Source organism: Lissotriton vulgaris, chromosome 6 (assembly GCF_964263255.1).
Source record: "Lissotriton vulgaris chromosome 6, aLisVul1.2, whole genome shotgun sequence".
NCBI lineage: Eukaryota > Metazoa > Chordata > Amphibia > Caudata > Salamandridae > Lissotriton > Lissotriton vulgaris.
In genome coordinates this window covers 1,603,815,360-1,603,834,135 of record NC_141694.1, presented here as the reverse complement: position 1 = coordinate 1,603,834,135, position 18,776 = coordinate 1,603,815,360, and the positions used below count along the sequence as shown (strand labels likewise).

The 18,776-nt window shown below is 41.1% G+C and overlaps 1 protein-coding gene across 1 annotated transcript in view; it reads right to left on the bottom strand.

Moving 5' to 3' along the window:
- LOC147709194 (uncharacterized) overlaps window positions 1-18,776 on the bottom strand; it is a 575,919-nt gene that overhangs the window by 453,948 nt on the left and 103,195 nt on the right. Inside the window, exons 5-6 of the mRNA XM_086925447.1 lie at window positions 10,818-10,951; window positions 1,391-1,558 (exon numbers count right to left, since the gene is read on the bottom strand). Of these exons, the coding sequence (XP_086781573.1) occupies window positions 1,391-1,558; window positions 10,818-10,951 (302 nt within the window). The remainder of the gene's footprint in view (window positions 1-1,390; window positions 1,559-10,817; window positions 10,952-18,776) is intronic.

Genomic DNA, 18,776 nt, shown 5'->3' with positions numbered 1-18,776 from the left:
TGCGTGTGCTACATTAAGGGATACCTTCCTGCACAAAAACAATCCTTACAGGCATATTCTTGTTTATATGCATGCTGCAGAATGCAGCTCACATGGAATGAGGAAGTAAACAAGAGAAATTAAGATATTTCTCCTCCTTACGCCTTCCTCGGGTAGGTGCACCATTTTGGCGTAAACTCAGGTTTACAGACCTTAGTAAATCTGGCTTTACTTCAAAATCTATGTGTGGATGCACAACAACACCCATGCTCCATTCATGGAATGCATCCTCAACGCAAAGTAAAACAAGGCAGCACTATGAACTGTGTCCCTTTTTTTCCTATTAACCCCTTCCTTGCTGCCGTCGGCCATTGGCCGACGGCAGCACTTCCTCCCCAGTGCTGCCGTCGGCCAATGGCCGACGCGGCCCGCCCGTTTTGCGGAAGTGCCGCACTGCAGGAAAATCGGGGCCGCAGTAAACGGGTTAAGCCACGTCAAACCATGCACATGGAGCTTCACGTGGCTTGATAATTAAAAAACAAAGCGCCTGATTTAGACCTTGGCGGGCAGGCTGCTCTGTGACAATGGTGATGGATATCCCGTCCGCCCGAATATAAATCCCAGAGCATATCATTTGATTTATTTTTGGGCGGAAGGGATATTATTCACCATTGACAGAGTAACCCGTCCTCCAAATTCTAAATCAGGCCCTACATTTTGCATTAGTGAAGTAACCAAGAGGCAAAATGTCAATAACACTGGGTCTGAATTTTTCAGTTATACGTTGTTAAAAAAATTAAATTCTAAAGTATAATCATAATATGTGGTTTTAAAATATCCAGGAGTATATTTGCTTCATGAAGGTGTGATGCTCTATTGCTTCTTACTTTCACTCTGCAACTCAATGTTTCAACAAATGTTAAACAAATCGCACAATGCTTATCACTGAGGTTAAATATAAAGTGATATCTCTTCCCAAGATGTCACTGAGGACAAAGGGTAGTAATTTCACTTCAGTACAGGTTGATTATGGCAAAATAATGCATTTTCCATTTATCTTGCTCAATATAGTGTCTACAGACTAAATATAATTGTATTAAATCATAATTATTCAGCAGTCAAACAGTTTTTTCACGTGCCTATTTTGAAGAGTTCCCATGTTCCATCATCACCAGCTGAATGAAGCTAAAAACGTTTGCACTCAGTACCAAGTTTTATCTCATATATTTTTATTCATGTTCCTAGATAATATTGAAAAATATATTATTTACAAATTAAATGGCAGGTACATTTTCTTTCCTACAGGCATCACAATAATATGGAACACATCACTAATGCAAAGTTAGCATTTTCCAATTGCATTACCTACAATGTTTCAAGTAGGGTAACAATTTGTGCAACATCTACTGACCTTGTACCAAAGTGATCCATTTCCTAAAGTGAGATCCGCATCATCCCAAAACGCAGCTAGCATGGCTGTGCCTTCTGCTCCTGTGAAGCCATCTTGAAATGGATTGGGATAAAGGTACTTCTCATTTATTTCAAAGGACTGGAAGAGAACAAGTCCATTATCTGAAAACTAAAAGCACAGGAGATGGTCAGCATCTAATAGGAATTTAATTACAAATAAAGAAACATTACTCTGAAGCTTTCTGCTCTGCTTCATTCTTGTTTTGAAAGTGAGATTACCTTCTTTTTGTGTTTAGGAGATGTAACGCAACGGCAATGGAAAACCCATATTCAGTGAAATAAGTAGCCCATTTAACGATTGTGTTAGTTTAAGAATTCAGTGATAGAACACAATGGCTTGCAGCACTATAGTTGCGATATAATTCCTTAGGGAATGGGAAGAATGTGGTGTGCAGTTAAGTTTGCTGGCAAAGCAGATTTGTGATCCCTTTGCAGCACACACACTAGGCACAAATTCATTGAGGAGAATAATTAAAACATTAGTATCTCTCATAGTACAATGTTCTCCTTAGGGTAAAACATACTTTAACTTGAAAAGACCAGCACATTGAGACGCCGTTTTCTATAGCAACCCATCTGTATGCGCCTAGCCAATTTTCATTTTTGTAATATTTAAAAACTTGCAAAATGCTGGAGCTCACCTCTTTTTATAGGTTTGGAGTCATCAAAGACTTTTTCGACTTTAGTAATACAACATATATAGTTGTTATACTTCATATCATTATGTCTGTTTTTGTGCCACTCACATTTTTTGTCCGCCTACAGCATGTGACAAAGGGTCAGCCCACTTTATTCACTGGCTTCTTCACTGTGAGTTACGGCATTCTACTCTTGCTCAATGTGCAATTACATTGAAAAAGTAGCCCTGTTTAGTGCCAAGAACTACTGGCACAGCATTTGCTTTTTGATGAAACAAAAATAATTTTGTAATAACGTTTTACAAAACAAATTAACGGCAAAACCCCCAACCCTATTAGCGTTGCCAATGCTTGTCTGATTCTGCAGTATTTTATTTGTCCTTACTGTTTCCTTAACAACCTAAATCTGTTGAGATTCCTCCCATTAAAAACGTTGCATAATAACATGATGTGATCACTAAACTGGTCCATATCCTCCCACATGGGTTTGGAAAATCTGAGTTCTTTGAGACTAATATTTACTAGAGACTGGCGGAGCGTGGTGGTACGCCAAAATTGGTAATGCCACACTCCATCGGTTTCGAAACGGAAGGATGTGCCATATTTACAAGAAGGCAATGCACCCCCGCGTTTCCCTAAGCGCTGTGCCATCTGCAAGGGTGCCTACGCTGCTGGGGTAATTGTTTATGTGCAGGAAAGGACACCTTCCTGCAAATAAACAATCTTTACAGGTGATTTGCTGTTTCTATTGTGCTGCAGAATGTAGCACACATGGAAAGAGCAAAATACGAGAAGAAATGAAAAGTTTCTACGCCTATCGTCTGTTTAAGACCAGGTTCCCTGGGGATATTTTTGGCACTGCCCCATACCTTGTAAATATGTGGCAGCGTCAAAAAGCTATTGGTGTTGAGGAAAAACACCCATTGCAACACCCACTGCAACACCAATTGCATACCGCTTTCGCAGTAAGTTCTGCGTGCATAGGGGCATTATTTACAAGGCGGCGTTAAGCCACATTGAGTGGCATAACGCCGTCTTGTAAATAAGGCAAAGGACTTAAAGCCAACAGAATGTCGAAAAAAGTTACGTTTTGGTGGCGTTAATTCCTTGTAAATATGCACCCAAGTTTAGCAAGTGGTCAGTGCACCTATTGCCTCTATGTATGACTCACTTTCTCTAGAATTAGTATATGCGATAATGTGCCCCAAAATATACTACAAAAATATTAGGAGCTAGAGAAGAGTTCTTTGCCGTATACATTACAAGGCGGCAGACTTTAACAGACACCAAACAACAATTGAGCAAAAAAATACATTTTTATCCCATGGCAGCACTTTTCCTAATTGTATTTTAGCTATGGAACCTCCAACCTGTGACAAGTTGATGTGCCCAAGCTGTTTTTCTTTGGCGTGCAGGGTGAGCCTTCAACAGATTGCAACAGTCTCCAGTGATCATTGTCAACTGTTATTGTGTCTTAATTGACATCACAGTCATCATTATAAGTGGTGACTTCTCATGTCACAACTACAAGATTATAAATATGGTGATAATATATTTTTATTGATATAATATCATTAACATTCAAATATTAGATTTTCCACACTGGATATCTACTAACTGCCATATTCCAGCCTTAGACAATACATTATGGAAAACAAAGTATACCAAAGATTTCTCTTCCCAAATCAGACACTGAAAATGTTAATTGAAAGGCCTTATGCTTAACAGAACTTGGGTCAAAACATACATTTCAATAAAATCTGATGAGTTTTTTTTATTATTATTTATTTTTATTTTTTTTTCCTTTTGAGCTTTTTCCCACCCATCCTGTGTTTTTTTTTTTTTTTTACATTTAGATTTCTGTGTTCCTATTATACTAGTTATCAAAGGACGTTAGTTACATTGGTTTCTCAAACAGGATTGGTGACGGAGTCAAAAAGTGAGTTAGTTAGTGCAGGGTGGGAGGTAATCAAACGTCTGTCTAGATATTATAGACTAAGAGACTAAGTGACTATCGCGCCCCATGCTCATAGTTACTGATAGATGCTAGGAGATCATCCGCTTCCATGGGGGAGCGGATGTTGTGCATTTTGTTATTAAACATCACCCTCAGGAAGGCTGGAAACCTCATCTGGACCGTCGCCCCCAAGGCCCTGAATTTCTCCATTTTATGCCCCAACTCCCACTGTCTGTCTAAGGTCGTTTTTGACAGATCAGAGCAAACATCAAAAGAGAAGTCTGGGGCCTTTAGTGCTCTAGTCTTAAGTGCCAGGTTTAAGATTTTCTCCTTAGTAGAATAGGTTAGAAAATTTACTAAAATTTTCCTGGGTTTTGTTCTCCCTGGATTAAGGCGAAATGGGTCTCTATGGGCCCTCTGTATGTCTTTCTCCAGATCTTCAACGGACTCCTCCAAATTCAGGGCATCTTTGAGTATGGACGCGATGAATTTTTTTCATATCTCCTCCTTCTTTTCCTTCCGGGACCTTCAGGAGTCTGATGTTGTTCCTTCTTGATTAATTTTCCAAAGATTCCACTCTGTCCTTTGTTGCGTCTCCCTCTCTTCTTAAATATTGAATCTTATCCTCTGCGCGGTCCAATTTCGCTTTTAGCTCACCCACAGTGCTTTCTAAAGAATCTGTTCTCTCAGAGAGCACGTCTACCTTCTTGTCCAGAGCATCAAAGGCCGCCTTTATCTCATTCTGGTTACGCTTTGATTCAGCGAATCCGTTCTTAATCTCACGTAGAAGTACCTCCAGTGATATCCCTTTCCCGCTATCACTATCACTGGGCGCTAGCTCAATGCTGTTACCTCCGGCCTCTCAGGTCGAAGACTCAGGCCCTTGAGAGACCTTCTCCCCCCACGAGTTAACTGCAGTTTCAGCGACCCCCGGGCTCGTAGACACGGTCCCCTGAGTATTGTCTGCTTTGCTCATATTTCTACTTTGAGGGCTGTTCTCCCCGCTCTGTATGTAAATTCCAGAACCTGCTGTAGCACTTTGAAGTATGTCCTAAGGGAGGGAGTGAGACGCACCGCACTACTGCGGAGATTTCGGGATTTATTTCTCACTACAGGCTTGAGATCAGAAACCCGGGGTATAATAGTAGGAGTTTTGCCTGAAAAAATAAAGGTGGAGGGCCCTGGAGTGCCCAACTTACTGGTTCCTTCTACTTCCACTCCGCCCGCTGCGTCTTTCACTACACTGGGAACCCTCTCCCCCTTTACGGCCCCACACTTCTGTAACACTACCAAACTCTGATCGGAGAGAGTGTTCCTCCCCTCTTCTAAGCCATTACCAGCCGAGGCAAATTTGGCCTCCCCCTGTGAGCAGAAACCTCCTTTGGTAGCTCCTTTAGCACCCACCAACCCACACTCCTTACTTGCAAGTGGTACAAAATCAGGTACAGGCTCCGCTTCTAGATCAGCTAGTTCAGCTCCCAGCCCCGCTCCAGGCTTTACCTCGAGTTTCGGGCGGCGGGTGTTTTTCGGCTTTTCCCTGCGAGGAGGCTCCAGTCCTGGGCTCGTATTCTTCAATGGCTCCAAGTGGGCTTCTTTCTGCACTGCCGCCCCCTTCAGCAGTGTCTGGACGCTACCTCTCAGGTGTCCGCGAGCCGCTGCCCTGCGGCTCCGTCGCAGCTCCGCAGCTGCTACAGTCCACCGTGGGAGAGAGGCGGGAGGCGGGGCCCAGTGGCCGCACATCGGCCGGGTGCAGCTCTGCTTGTTTGTCGGCTCTCGCTGATCCAAAGTCTCCGCTGCGGCTGCCGTGATAATCTCTTCGTCAAGGGGGGGACTGGAATTCGGGCGAGGAACAAACCTTTGATCGGTAAGCCGCAAACTACACCGTGCTCTATCGGGTTAACGATGGCTCATTTCGTCAGGGTGCGGGTGCGGGAGCTCCGATAGAGAGACGCGACCTGCCCTAGCCGGCGGCCGCCATGTTTTCTACCGTCAAAATCTGATGGTTTTTATTGGTTTGTATACAGTTGTAAAAATTCAAACAATATATTTGTCCTCCTGGGGATCTCCTAATTTTCCATTTCCATTCTTCTAGAATATTTGCTATTGTATAGCGTGCCCAAAAGCTTTGTATGCCTGATACAGGCATTAGAGAATTAATTGAAAAGCATTGTGCTTTGATAGCACTTCTTGGAAAGCCTTAAAGATCTCAAAAGAACTACTCAAATTGTGCCACTTTTCATCTCTTTATTTACATTACTGTGAGATAGTGAACTATTAGCTGGGGTGGATGGTAGTCTGTTGCAAGCAATAATGTCACTATTCTTGTTAGGTCCGCTAAAGGTTTCAGTAATTTAAACCTGAGCTCACCCCTGGTAGCACTGGCAAAGAGAAGACACACTTAACTAATAAAATGTTAACAAGTCAAACTTTTCTGCAATGTTCTGTTGATTGTATAAACTCAATAAAAATGTTACCTTTACCCTGCCTAAGGCTGCTGGAGGCTAATTTTCATTACAGTTACCTTTATCCTGCCTGAAGCTGCTGGATGCTTATTTCCATTACCTCCCCAGCAACTGCAGAGCCTGTACTTGGCCTGAATTATTTGTGAAAGGTGTGAAAACAGCTCCTAGATCAGAGACAATGACCTGGGAGTGGGGAGGTGTTTTTTCCCCCTGGCAGATGGCCAGACAGAGTGGGCCCAGGAACTTAAATACCTTCAAAGGGACTTGTCCTGTCACACACAAATGTTAGGTAAAACAGGGAAAAACCCCAGCCTTTGTCCTCATAGTCAGTGGGAGGAAGGCTACTTCAGAACTGGTTTTGAGTGATCACAGAGGATGGGACTACTCATTACCCCGGCCACGCCTCTGAGTGCGCATGCAGGCTTTGCACAAATGGAGATGAATTCTCTGTTTTGTATGTAGAGACTGAGAGGCAATGTGGAATTGTTTGCAGTAAGGCAAACAGGAATTGCTGAAAAGTGGGTAGGATTGCCCCAGGGAATATTTAGCCCGTTGAATAATAAGTGCCTAAGAATCATCCCCACCCACAAGCTGATACCAGGCATAAATGTGTCACCCCAGAGAATCCTTCTCAGAACACTTTCTAGACCTAAAGAAGAACAGAACAGGACTGGGCCTGCTGTCTGTGACATTAGAGGAGCACTGAAGGATGGGACCTGCTCCCTCTTGTACCCAGGACAAAGAAAGTAGGTGTTAAGGGTCCGTTTTTTGACCTCATGTGTAACTACAGGGACACAACAAGTTGCAAGAGGCCTTTTCCTGGAAATGGCCAACTGATCAGTAGCATCTGAACTTTGCTGTTAGCCTCTGCCAGACACTCTGAGATTCTCTAAGTGACCTCCTTGTGGGACCTTAGAAGTCTACATCTGTGGTTGTTTAGGTCCAAGATAAATTGAACACTTTCAGAAATGTTTCCTCCCGAGCACCAGAGCGTGAAGAGGGCAGGAGGGAAAAAGTATACCCCCTCAATTCCACAGCATTGGATTGAATATCAGCTTCATCCTTCAATTCTCCTAGCACCCCTGTTAGAAATCTGGTTTCTGGTTGGCAGCAGTATGCACCCTATTCAAGCAAAACCACAATCCTAATCAGGGTAAGTCACAAACACTCTAAATTAACCTATGATCACCTACTGGTAGCTGGCACAGAGCAGTCAGGCTTATCTTAAGAGGCAAAGTGTAACATATTTGTGCAATACCTCAAACAGTAAAAATAAACACCAAACAAAAATATACCATACATGGTTAGAAACACAGCTTAATTTAATGAAAGAAAAGACCACAACAACAAAAATCCAATAAGTAGAACCTGAGTTATATGTTTTTAAAAAACGAATTGAAATATAGTGCATGAAGCTCCAACTGGGGCTTTCTAGTCACTTTAGATGGGGTCAAATCCAGAAGTTGATGCTGATCATGGTGGAGCAAGAGTCAGATACAGCAACTAGCCTTGGCCAGCTACAAAGTTCCATGGTTGCATAATCAGCCAAGACGAGGTGCAGGGTGCAGAGGAGGTGATTCGTCAAGAATAGAGTCAATGCGCCGCACAGTTGATGATAGGTCAGAGTCGATCCTTGTAATGATGATAATGCATCCGCGGTGGAGGAGATGTGCTGGTTTGAGTCCTTGCGTCGATGGAGATACTTGGATTCTGATGGTTTCTGATAGATAACTGGATACCCATTGGCAGGGCAGACTCACAGATAGCAGAGTTATTGTGCTGTAGCAGGTGAGTTGGAAGTCTTTTATGTCCCTGAGATTTCAATCAGGAGGCAAGATAGCAAGCCCTTGGAGTCACTCTGGTTGTGGGTTCAAGAGATGTGGCTCCAGCCCTTCTCATAGAGACATGGAGGGCAGCAGGCAGTAGGTCAGCAGAGCAAGAAAGTAGATCTTTCAGAAGAGCTGTCCAGCAGAATGACAGTCCTTCAGCAGTAAAGTAGTCCTCCTTCCTGGCAGAGAATCCACATGTCCAGAAATGTACTGTAGTGGTAGGGTCAGAAGTTAATTTCTTATACCCAGTTCTTTGAAGTGGGGGAGACCTCAAAGAAGTGTTTTGAAGTGCACATGGTTGCTCAATTCCTGCCCTGGCTCTAGGCTCACTACAGTGGGTTAAGCAGTAATTTGTGTGTGAACAGGATACAGCCTATTCAGCTGTAATTGTAAGACTGTGCCCAGCTACCAACTCCCATCCTGCCCAGGATAGCCCATCAGGATGTGTATGGCCCACCAAGACACACCTAAGCTCCCTTTGTGTCTGGCTGTCTAGAGGGAATGCACAAAGCCCAGCTGTCACCCATCTCAGACGTGTATTGGAGACAGGCTGTAGGCAGACAGGGATAATAGCAGAAAATAACATCTTTCCAAAGGTGGCATTTTAAAAATTGTAATGGTAAATTCAATTTTACCACTAAAGAGGATTTACCATTACAATTCCAGTGAACATGACAGATCTACCTTCTTCCAGTTTGTGAGTACTGCTTATTAAATGCAACAAGGACTCCTCAATGTTAACCTATGAGAGGGGTAGGCCTTCCAGTGTGAAATAGGAATTTGGGAGTTATTCACTACCATGAAATGTTAAACTTAAAGGTTCATGCCCTATAGTTTAATTACACAGCAACCTGCCCTATGGATACCTAGGCCATACATTAAGGGTGTCTTATATGTAATAAAATGAGAGTTTTGAATGTGACAAAGGATTTTAAATGCCAAATCGATATGACAGTGTAAACTGCACACACAGGCTCTGCAGAGGGAGGTCTGAGACATGTTTTACAGGACTATTAGTGTTGGTGGCACCATTGGTGCAGCAGACCCACTAGTGGTATTTGATTTACTGGCCCTGGGTACACGCAGTGCACTTCACTTGGGACCTATAGGTAAATTAAATATGCTAACTGTGGATAAGTCAATCATACCTTGTTAAGGGGAGTGAGCACTGTAGCACAGGTTAGCAGTGGTAAAGTTTACAGAGGCTAGCAGGGGAAAATGTTTGGGGGAAGACCACCCTAGGGCTGACAGGTCTAACTAACAACCTCTGAAAAAAATAGATGTCCCATTCTGCTTTGGGAACTAGAATATTTTTAGCAAGAAATGCTCCAGTGGGACCAACCTGCTTAAAGTATCCAATCTTCAGTTCCACAGTGGCAACAGGGAGGATATTTTTTCTCAAAAAGTGATAAAGACCCTTTCTGTGGTGGGATTCAGAAATAATCTGAACATCTTCTTTAAAAAAGTGACAAAATCCATTTTCACGTTTCGAACTTCCAGACTTTCAGTGGGACCAACCCACTTTGTGTAACTGAGCAGGGGTCCATTGTCGTTGGCCTCAAATTGAACCTAGGTCCCAGTCTAATGCTCCTATAGACTGTCATTGGAGAATTTGGCTTTTTAAGCATCTATAATCTGCAGTTTGTTTCTACTTCCTGTTAGTACTCTTTCTATCGCTGCTCTTGCTGCTCCCTTTTCTGTAACCTTTATTTCAGGTACACAGAAGGAGGACCCTGCAAGCCTCCTCTTAAGGATGATTTTATGATGGCCACTGATATTGGATAATTTACTTAGAACAACATTTTGGTAAGATGGTCTAAGAATGCAATAAATACAACTAAATGAAGCTGCACATTTCCCATTCCCAGGTCTGAGGCATGTTGTGGTACTCTACTCCTATCTCCAGAGATGCCGAAGAACAAGTAAGGAAATCTCCGAACTACTTACGTAAGGGGGGCACAGATCTACTCTGCCTTCCTCTCATGTGAGTATGATAGTTCTGCATTGTTCCCACCACTCGAAAATGGCTGGCATCTTGGCCATGGTAATTCTTTTTGAATGGTATTATGATGCCAGAAATGTCATTTAGAAAGTGCAGTAACAGATGAGTTGATGTGTCTACAAATTATCAAAACAACCATGTCGTCATTGACCGTTCCTGAAACCAGGTGCACGTGCGAAGCATATGTCTAAAAAAATATCAAACTTGGTTTTCCAAACACTATGTACACCTTCTCCTCATAGACAAAATCAAAAATGGAAAGAATACATGTCATTTTTTGTGAAAGAAATAAGGACCATAATTGATAAAAATAGGAAATCAAGAATGTGCACATTTCAAACTCAGCAGAAGAGAAGGTTGTAATCTCATATGGTTAACGTCTAATTGTCCTCGGAATCATATTTTTAGTTGAGAAAATATGAAGCGGGAACATTTAGCAAGATACATTCTTCACATAAGAAGGTTATAAAATATACTTACATACAGTGCGTCTCGTGTGGTCCCCAGAAAAGGGAATCCCATTGGCGGAACAATGAAAGGGGAAGTTACATCACTACTGGTTGCATTAACTTGTGAATCTCCAACAGTATTGCCGTATGGATAAAGCCGACTTTCTGTTGAGATCATATCACAATATGGTTAATCGAGAATCAGGTGAAATAAAAACAAACAACTTGAACGTTTAATAATTTGAAACTATGATATATCTACGCATCATTTTGAAACATCAAAGAGTTAAATGCCTATTTAGTTTTAATGGCTGTTCAATCCGTCAGTGTTGCAGGGTTACCCTGCTGCCACAGAAAAGGCTACTTTTGGGTGCAGGGAGTATTGTGAATGACCCTTAGTGAAAAATCGATGAATGACTGTACTGGATGGTGGAATTTATGTCATCCATGTTGAGCATTGGGCATGTGTGCTGTTGTAGGGGCACACTGTTTGCATACCTAACATGTCGCTGCATTTTAAGGGCACAATGGCTATCACTTCGTGAAAATCAGCCAACATTCAAATGCAGGCTAATTCTGCCAGACTTGGGAGTGAGGCAGTCATGCTAAACAGGCAGCAATTTCACTTTCGCCTAGCTCGTCTGGCAGCGCAGGCTCAGTATAGAATTGGAAATCAACAAGGTTCGAGGAGGAGGGGCTAGCTTTGTTGGCAGAGCCACTGTTACTGCCCTCCACTACTAAATCAGCCATTATTGTTGGTTGCAAGGTAGCTTACGTTTATCATTTATATTGCATCAAATGTATACACAGTCCAGGACCTACCTAGGGCGTCACTTATGTGTAATTAAAGGGGAGCTTAAGGCTTGGCGAAAGGTTCTCAATGCCAACTCGAAATGGCAGTAAGCTGCACACACAGGCCCTGCAGTGGCTGGCCTGAGACATGTTTGAAAGGCTACTAGTGTGGGTAGCACAATCAGTGCTGAAGGACCACGAGTAGCATTCAATTTAAAGGACCTGGGTATATGGTATACCACTTTACAAGGGACTTATAAGTAAACTAAATATGGCAATTATGTATACACCATAAACACCAATGTATCATGTGTAGGGGAGAAGCACATGCTCTTTAGCACTAGTCAGCCGTGTTAAGTCGCTCAAAGTCCTATGGTCAACAAAAACAATCGGCAAAAAGAGGAAGTGAGCAGGGAAAAGGTTTTGGGGAAGACCACCCTAAGGATGACAGGTCTAACAACCTTTTACAAAGCCAAAGTTTAAAAAGAACATTCAAAAATCAGTGTTTGATTGCTTTTAAAAGATGCATTCTCAGATCCCTAATATAACTTTGAACTCTCACACTAAGAGCTGGATCCCAAAAGCCAAGTTAAATGGAACTGTGACCTTCAGAATCTACAAAATCCAAAAGTGGTAATGCTTACAAATCATCAAACTCTTCAAGCTCTCATGGAGGACGAGCTTCGTCTGAGCACAGATTAAACTTAGTTAAGAGTGCAAGAAATCTCTATTCTCCCCAAACTACTTTTCCTTCTGCTTCCACTTTTTTAAGGACCCAAAGAAAATACATAAAGTCAAGCATCTTACATCACAAAGGTAACCTAAGCTTTTGAGTATGTGCAATTTACTCTTACGAGTAACTTTACTACTTTTTGCTATTCACAAAATCCGAGTGCAAAGTTACTTGAAAGAGTAAAAGTAACTTACATGGGTAAATTACTCTAAAGTGTAAGTTACCTTTGGGCAGAGTGCCCAGGCCTCTCAGGTTGGTGGAGAGATGTACATTTCGCTTTTAAAGAAAATATATATTTGGATTTTGTGAACAGCTAAAAAGTAGTAAACTTACTGAAAAGTGTAAGTTACTCAAAAGTGTAAATTACCTTTGTGTATAACCCATGCAGTTTGTGAATAAGCCTGTTGCACTTCAATTTGGTGGGGACATGTAAGTTACACTTCTGAAGTAAATTTATACTCCGATTTGTAAATAGCCAAAAAATAGTAAACGTACTCAAAAAGTTTAAATTACTTAAAAGTGTAAGTTAGCTTTGTGAATCAGGTCCCAATGTTGGATGAGCTCGATGTTTGTGTCGACTGCCGAACACAATATGAGTGCCTCATGTAGGGCTGAAATGAGATTAGCTACTAGTATCCCTTAAAAGTCCTGTGTTCACTCTTGTGTTGTTGCACATAGTAGGGGCACTGGCTGGCTCCATTAATTTTACAAGGCATGTGGCTGGAACCCTTAGCAATGGAGTTCAGGTAGTGTAGGTAGGCAAAAGAGATCTTGTAGTGTAAGTGAGAAAATTAATAGTATTTGTTGAATATATAAAAATAATCTTAAACACTTTCCAGTGCAATGCAGATTATGGAAATCTTTGGAGCCTTGATCTATATAAAATTAACTGAAGAAAGTCTAAGCAAACACTGTTAAATAGTACTACTGATTAAATTTACCTAACTAAAGTGACCTCTTTGAAATATTGCAACAAGCTGAAATATCTAGAAATTCTCATTATCCAAGTCCTATTTCAGTTAGTGTCCACAAACATGGACCTTTTAAAAGCCATTAATACAAAAGAGAACAGCATGGTAATCGGCAATGGTGGATCATCCTCTTCATGTTGCTCTTATAGTTTTTTCAAAAGGCAAACCTGATAGTAAGAATGATATGAAATAACATTTAATAATAATAATTATAATAGCAATAATAATAATAACAATAATAGTATTAGGGTGAAATGATTCAGGGAGTACAAGTAGGTGATGTGTTCCCTCCATTCCACTGATCTCTCCTAGCAAATACTTTTGAACATTAGATATGCTTCTTTGAGGACAAAAGTGTATGGGGGCAATAACTGTCTAATCCAAAAATGTATGCATAGACCTTCCACCTAAATCAATTCATTAACTTCAAGGTAGATGATGTGATAAAGCCCTATGGTTGGTATAAAAATGTATACATTAGCTGTCTATTCCACATGTTCCTCTGTGATTAAGGGTGGCACTTAAAACATGTGAACTAGAATCCTGTGCTTCACACAGTGTGCCAACTGACCAGTATTTAGCTGCCTCTCTGTGAGTTTTCTTTTGTTGCATTCTGATATTCTGCATAACATCATATACATGTGAAACACACTGACCTACTGACTTCGCCAATTCTTGTTAGCAGTACCAGATACATTTCCTGGTCCCAACCCACCTCTGGCAACAAGTGTGTCCTAAATTCTTCTACAGGTATCACCAAACTCAGGGGGATTAAAATGGAGAAATCTGGTATAGGTATAAGTGAAGCAAGCCTATCTGTCAGTACTGGAGGTAGCCGTGGACTATGGGCAGGACATAAAATGAGAACTGTACTGGCTATAAATCTCTAGTACTCATTGATACTGAATGTTCCCTCTGGTGGTGTCATGAATGTTTTTATTATCCCTGGTTCATCTCTGTGAGTCTCAGGGGAGTCAAAATCAGATTATTTGTTAGCATACAAATGTTTAAATGTAGATGTTGTCTTCCTCTGCTCCTTGGTAACCATATAAAAAAACACTTCCCTGCCTCAGAAGTGCTTTGATATGTAATCCTTACCCAGTAGGAGCTCACACAAAAATAGGCAAACTCCAAACTCTTAGTTAAATACAAATTCTTTGCTGCATGCTTAACAATCCATTTTACTTATGTATCCTTGTGAGACAATCATGAGTATTGCCCATTGCAGACTCCTACACATTGTGCAGTAATTACATTTGATCTCTCATCTCACTTATAACATTCCATCCCTCAGGAGCCATGGACAACCGAATGGAAGTGAATCGAGGGTTAGATGTTCATTGATACTCTGTGAGAAACCAGGACCTGTTTGCAGTGTCTCCCCACTTTTTGCCCACATTTTGACTACTAGATGCTGGTTTTCTGACTCTGACTGTGCCCTGGGCTCTGCTAACCAGACCTGGGGCCTGTGCTCTGATTAAACGTATATGGTAATTAGGTATCATTACAATTGGTATTAGTATATAGTACATGCACAAGTACATTAAATCTACTGGTAGATTTAATGCTCTCGCGCATGTACTTCTGTGGTGCCTGTTGTCATTTTAAAAACCAGCCCTCCTGAGCTGGCTGTTTTTAAAGTAGAATTATAGACACATTCTGTTTTGGAATTAAAAGTACTTCAAAAGCAGTAATTTCTGTAATTTTTACATATAGTTCACCCCTAAGATCTCGCCTAGGTCGCTCAAAGGTAGGGTGCTGTGTTACTCAAAGCAGAAACATAAAATATGTTTTATATGCCCTGATGAGGGAAAAGCTGCCAATTATCTTTTCCCCATTGTAATGCTTTGGAACCATTGGTTAACATGGGATTCATTCAATAAAGTAGAACTATTGATAGGAGTGAGCTAAAAATATAAATCAAGGACTTACAAGAAAAGTTATGATAAATCCAACCATTTGCCATTGTTAGATTTGTTGTAACTATTACTGAACATAAGTTATAGAACTTTCTTTTCTGTAAGCCAAAATCTACTGCTGTCCTCTCCTGATTGGCCAGCCTTTGCTAGGCTGAGCCAATATGTCTTAATGAGGTATGAAGTGACCTACTAGGGAGACATAGGATTTCCTATGGGTGGAGAACTGAAACTGCCGAAGCAGAAGACAGGATGGTAGTGGAGTAGACAAACTGGTATTCAGAGAGGGAATGCCACTTTAAAACAGCACAGGCACACCCCCACATCCTGCACCCCAGCCACACAGGAGTCCCTGTAATTAGATTAGTAAAGGCGCTGGTAGGGGAGTGTTTGAGAATCTTAGCCACACCAGTGGGTTGGCTTAGCCACATCTAACTGTTTATGAGAGGCTGTCTGCATTTTGGAACAAAAGTGCTTTCTGGGATATGAATATGCCACACTTTGGAGGAAATGGTCATACCTGAGGGTGGTATCCTGCATCCCATTGGTCAGGGGGGAACCCTGCGTGATGCCCAGGAACACTGAATAAATGTGGGAGCAAGGAACTCAGATCGGCTGCCTGAATCAACAAGGAGAAGAAGGCCTGCCCTTCTGGAACCCTGATCTTAACCCAATGTTTTGCACTCTGAAGGACTTCACATGCTGCACAATCTGGTACTACAACCCTAAGGACTTTTGCTGGCTTGACAAGGATTAAGGAGTGGACTTCCTAAAAGCTACAGGTTAACAGAACCCATCTGCTTCATCTCCACCAAGAAGTCCCTATCCTGAAGTGCATCTAGTGGATTTTAAATGATTTAACCATGTGCAATGTGGAAATTGGGGTGCCAACATCCCAATGACCATCTCAGAGCTTCTAGACCCTTGGATTGATGTTTTGGACACTTTGAACCGACAAGAGGAACTTCAGGAAGGAGAAGTTTGGAGCAACTTTTGTAAACAGCACCATCAGTTGATCAGGTGCACTGTGGGAGTTGTAGTCTCAGACCCGAAGTGGATAACCAGAGCATCTGAACCCTTGGGTGGTGCTTTGGACCACTTTCTTGCATCAAGAAACACTTCTAGAACTAAGTGTAAAAGTGTTACATCGTGGGTGACCTGAACTCTGGACTTAGTCTGGGTTAAGCACCTTTTTTAACCTTTTGAGAGCTATTTGTTTCTAAGGGCTAGTTTTACTTTGAATCTTTAAAAATTCATATCTCTGGTTCCCTACATTGAATTTTTTTTGGTGTTATTTTAATCATAAAAATTGGCATTGGATTTTCATTTTGTATTATGTTTTGCTCCTTTAGTGTATTGGTGTTTTTTAATGCTTTACACACTTCTCTCCTAAATTAAGCATGCCTGCTTGTTGCCAGCTACCAAGGATTGAGCTAGGGAATAATGTATTGAGACCTTTACTGAACCTTTTATTTTGTTTGTGGCCCTAATACAAGTGGTAGGGTACTACTTAGCACTTCGATAACCCACTTTCCAAAATACTCCATTTCACCGTTGGAGATCCTTTGTCCTGCATCAATAAGTGGATTTTGTTTTCTTACCAGTGGCATCAGGTACATGCAGATCTGGTTAGAAGAAAGGGGTGAGTGCAGGGAATTAGTGCATGAGCTCAAACAGAGAGTCTTTTTCCTGTGTCATCCAATGGATCACTATAGACAGAGTTTCAGTGCTCCACATTGGGACTTTGTGCACAACAGGGCCACCTTGTTTACTCGATGAAAAGTAATGGCATATTATTCATTCCTAAATTGTTGCCATATGATATCTGTCCTTCTAGGATAATGTGGTGACAATTCCTTCTATGGATTAGTTCTTACGTCAAGTACATGAAACATATAATCATTTAAAGAAATATAGGGTAGAATGTTGGATCTCATTTACATTTATAATTCTCTTTTAGTCCTGGTCGAGTCTTGAAGGAACGCTGTGCATGAGCTTTGGTAAATTCTAGGCTCCACACAAATTTAGGATTTAGGAACTATAAATTGTTCTCAGATTAAGATTGTCAACCTTAATGGTTAATTTTAAGTTCAAACTGATCATGTTCTATTGAAAGGTCTATACCTTAATTAGGCTAATACAATTAAGCTTTCAGGACAATTGAGTTCTCTTGCTGAGATAAGTTTTAAACGAGTTATACAGGCTTTCTCTGCAGAGTAGAATTATTTAAGATCCGTTACTTTTCTTTGCTTTTTAATAAAAAAACAACTGTATTTGTGATTAAAATAGAAACAAAACAAATCTTCATTGACAATATTCAAGGATTGGTAGTACGTAGTGTGATGATGGAGGACATTACGTGTGCAATCGTTACAGAATTCTCGATCTGTTCGCATAACTCTACTTTTTGGTTCATTAACTTGTACAAATGTAATGTGATTTAAACTTAGTTTATCCTTCAAAATATTTTCCTCTGCATTCAGCCCAAAATCCTCTGCTCATTTTGGGGGCATCGCATTCAGAGGTTTTTGTGAAATCAGCTCCCAGGAAAACTCCTATGGATCACTACGGAGACATTTTACAACTATTCCCTACTTGACCAGTTGTTGGAAAAGTTGGAAAGAATATATTGACAAGAACATGGGTGTGCTAAGTCTCCTGCAGACTGCTGCCTGGGTTCAAAGATATAGCTAAGAGTCGATACAGCCTCTTCTAATTTCATTTAAAAAACACTTTGACATACTTTCATAGTACAAGCCTATAGTGCAATTGAATATGGAGGCCAGTACAATGTCAAGTTTCAAGTATAGTGGTTCATTTTGGACAAGGATGGCACACACATTTCATTGACGCTCAATCCAAGTCTGTGTATGATTTCTAAACAAAAGAGTTGTGCAGCTTTAAACTATAACATCATGCCAAAATGAATTCTACTTGTGCATTATGCATGTGCGTATGGCAGTACACTTAGCAGAGCAAAAATAACTTTGTGGCCAATACCCATTTACAGCAAAGATAGGTTATAGAGCCCTTTTTAATTTTTCTTTTCTACACTGTATTATGCTAGTTTGAGGATTGTGGAGGAATCCAACCAAGAAATCTCCTAGGAACAAAAGAGCAATGAGTATTTGCCATGCTTTTCTTTAAACTATAGGTGCAAGTAAACTGAAATTGTGCATACAGCAACCTTCTCATCACAATAATAACAGAAGTTAATTTTGAATGGCCTTGCTATAGTTTGTGTAATATCACTACATCAATTTCTACAGCATAACATAACGTGATATGAACGTCAAAAAGGACACACCTTTGGGAAAGTGCAGGCTACAGCTGCTATCTTGCATGCATGAGCATGTGTACGATCCTGGTGTGTTGGCACAATGTGCTTTGTCTTGGCAGCCATTGGAAGAGCGGCATTCGTCAATATCAGTGCAGACACTCCCATCCGCAAGGAAACCTGCTTTGCATTGGCAAAAGAAGTGTCCTATTGTGTTAATGCAGGTTGCATCTGCATGACACCCTCCATTTTCTATGAGGCATTCATCAATGTCTGTGCACAGTTGGCCAATAGGGATAAA